General features: G+C 40.8%; 1 protein-coding gene across 1 annotated transcript; it reads left to right on the forward strand.

Moving 5' to 3' along the window:
• The first annotated feature begins 274 nt into the window (after positions 1-274).
• LOC120067458 lies at positions 275-1,306 on the forward strand. The gene is made up of 2 exons (XM_039019018.1): positions 275-673; positions 1,112-1,306. Exons 1-2 carry the CDS (start codon positions 275-277, stop codon positions 1,304-1,306), a joined length of 594 nt encoding a protein of 197 aa, XP_038874946.1.
• Positions 1,307-3,250: the final 1,944 nt, after the last annotated feature.

The raw sequence follows: 3,250 nt of genomic DNA on the forward strand, positions 1-3,250 counted from the left end.
AACCACAAACAACAGAACTACCAGTTCAGAAGAAAATACCTCTACAAAGAATGAATCCCAGCAAGACTCAGAATCAAAGTCATCGCAACCTCCAGCTCCTAAAACACAGCAAGCAAAGGACCTCAATGAACAGCCAATTGAACAGGAAGTACGACGGGATCCTCAACCTTTCCCCTCTAGGATGAAAAAGAAAGATAGAAAATAATTCAAGAGGTTCTTGGATGTTCTCTGACAATTACATATCAACATTCCCTTAGTAGAAGCATTGGAACAAATGCCTAGCTATGTGAAATTCCTCAAGGACATACTCACCAACAAGAGGAAGATTGGGGAGAATGAAACGGTCGCATTAACATATGAATGTAGTGCGCTTTTTCAGAACAACATCCCCACTAAAATGAAAGATCCAGGGAGTTTCACATTGCCATGCTTAATAGGGGGAAAAGAAGTCGGAAATGCACTGTGTGACTTAGGGGCAAGTATAAACTTAATGCCCTTGTTAATCTTCAAAAAGTTAAATTTCGGCAACGCAAGACCTACCACAGTTACGTTGCAATTGGCCGATAGATCATTAATGCATCCCGAGGGCAAAATAGAAGATGTACTTGTGCAAGTGGATAAGTTCATCTTCCCTACTGACTTTATCATATTGGATTATGAAGTTGATATTGAGGTGCCTATCATCTTGGGTCACCCGTTTCTCGCAACAGGGTGAGCATTGATCGATGTACAGAAAGGAGAACTTACCATAAGGGTCGACGATCAACAAGTTAAATTCAACATTCTCAATGCGTTGAAATACCCAGGTGATATGGAAAATTATCAATATATTGGAGAACTGCAGGAAGAACATTGGCACGAGAAGAAGAATCAGAGGAAGAAGACTTTAGGATTGGCGCAATGTGGGAGGAAAATTGTGCTGCAATACAAACTAAGCCAAATTTTGAAACAATCAAGTTATCTAAAATGAACAACGCAACGTATTAAGCCATCTTTGGAAGAACCACCCATGTTAGAGTTGAAGGCTTTACCAGTGCACTTCAAATATGTTTATTTGGGAGGCAATAACACTTTACTGGTTATAATCTCTACCTCACTGAGCAAATAAAAGGAGGAAGCACTTATTCAGATCCTTAAGAACAATGCAAAAGCCTTGGGATGGACCTTAGCGGACATTCGAGGGATCAGTCCTTCATATTGCATGCATAAGATTCGACTTGAAGAAGGAAAAACAGGATCTATAGAGAGGCAACGCCGTTTGAACCCTGCCATGAAGGAGGTTGTGAAGAAAGAGATTGTGAAGTAGCTTGATGCAGGCGTCATTTACCCCATATCTGATAGCAGCTGAGTAAGCCCAGTACAATGCGTTCTAAGGAAAAGGGGTATGACAGTCGTCACCAACAGCAAAAATGAGTTAATTCCTACAAGGACAACCACGGGGTGGATAATATGTATAGATTACCACAAGTTAAATCTGGCCACAAAGAAGGACCACTTTCCACTCCCGTTTATTGATCAAATGTTAGATCGACTTATGGGGAATGAATTCGTTTGCTTCCTTGACGGCTATTCAGGGTATAACCAAATTGCGATTGCACCGAAAAATCAAGATAAAACAACTTTCACGTGCCCATTTGGCACATTTGCATTCCGTCACATGCCATTTAGACTCTGTAATGCACCAGGTACCTTCCAAAGGTGTATAATGGCCATATTTTAGATTTCTTGGAGGAGTCAGTCGAGGTATTTATGGATGACTTTTCAGTTTTTGGCAACACTTATGACTCCTGTTTATCAAATCTTGAAAAAGTCTTGAAGAGATGCATTGAAACAAATCTTGTTCTGAACTGGGAGAAATTCCATTTCATGGTTGAAGAAGGAATCGTGCTAGGTCACAAGATATCAAAGGAAGGATTGGAAGTTGATCAAGCAAAAATTGACACAATATCCAAGTTACCACCACCAATCAATGTGAAAAAATTTAGAAGTTTTCTGGGACATGAGGGGTTCTATCGAAGATTCATCTGCAACTTTTCTCAGATTGCAATACCCCTAAGTGTGCTCCTCGAGATTGATTGCAAATATGATTTTAATGATACATGCGCTGAAGCATTCCATACGTTGAAAAACGCGCTCATCACTGCACCTATTCTAGTTGCACTGGATGGGACACAACCGTTTGCGTGTGACGCCAGTGGATATGCAGTGGGCGCAGTCTTGAGTCAGTGCAAAGATAAGATTTTTCATCCTATCTATTATGTCAGCAAGACGTTGAATGATTCGCAGGAAAATTATACAACCACAGAGAAAGAAATGCTCGCAGTGGTGTTTGCACTGGAGAAATTTCGACAGTACTTAATTGGATCAAATGTAGTGGTGTTACTGATCATTCTGCGATCAAATACCTTATGACGAAGAAGGATACGAAACCAAGACTGATAAGGTGGGTACTACTCCTGCAAGAATTTGACCTAGAGATTAAAGATCGAAAGGGCACTGAGAACCAAGTCGCGGATCATTTATCACGGTTAGAAAATTGCGAGGTTCAGAAGAAAGAGAAAGAAATTGAAGAAAGATTCCCTGATGAGCAACTTATGTCAGTATGCATTAATGTTCCATGGTATGCGGACATTGTAAACTTCATAGTTTGTGGCCAAGTACCAGAAGACTACTCATACTAGTAGAAGAAGAAACTGAGACATGAAGTCAAGTTTTATTTCTGGGATGACCCCTTCTTGTATCGACTTGGACCTGATCATATTTTGCGTCGATGCGTTTTTTGAGCATGAGACTAAGCACATTTTAGAACTTTATCATGAGTCCCCTTATGGAGAACATTTTGGGGGGCAGCGGACCGCCGTAAAAGTCCTACAGAGCGGCTATTTTTGGCCAACATTATTTAAGGACGCTCATGCCCATGTTGTGCAATGCGACAGATGCCAGAGAACAAGGAACATGTCCAGAAGGGACGAAATACCATTAACTTCGATCTTGGAAATTGAATTGTTTGATGTATGGGGAATCGACTTTATGGGCCCATTTCTACCTTCTGAGGGTCATCAATATATTCTAGTTGCGGTGGATTGTGTATCAAAATGAGTTGAGGCCATCGCATACACTAAAAATGATGCGGCAACGGTGGCAAAATTTCTCAAGAAAAATATCTTCACACGATATGGAATGCCTCATGCCTTAATCAGCGGTGAAGGCTCACATTTGATCAACCGCATCATCACTAACATGTTGACCA

The sequence above is a fragment of the Benincasa hispida genome, chromosome 12, assembly GCF_009727055.1.
Source record: "Benincasa hispida cultivar B227 chromosome 12, ASM972705v1, whole genome shotgun sequence".
Lineage (NCBI taxonomy): Eukaryota > Viridiplantae > Streptophyta > Magnoliopsida > Cucurbitales > Cucurbitaceae > Benincasa > Benincasa hispida.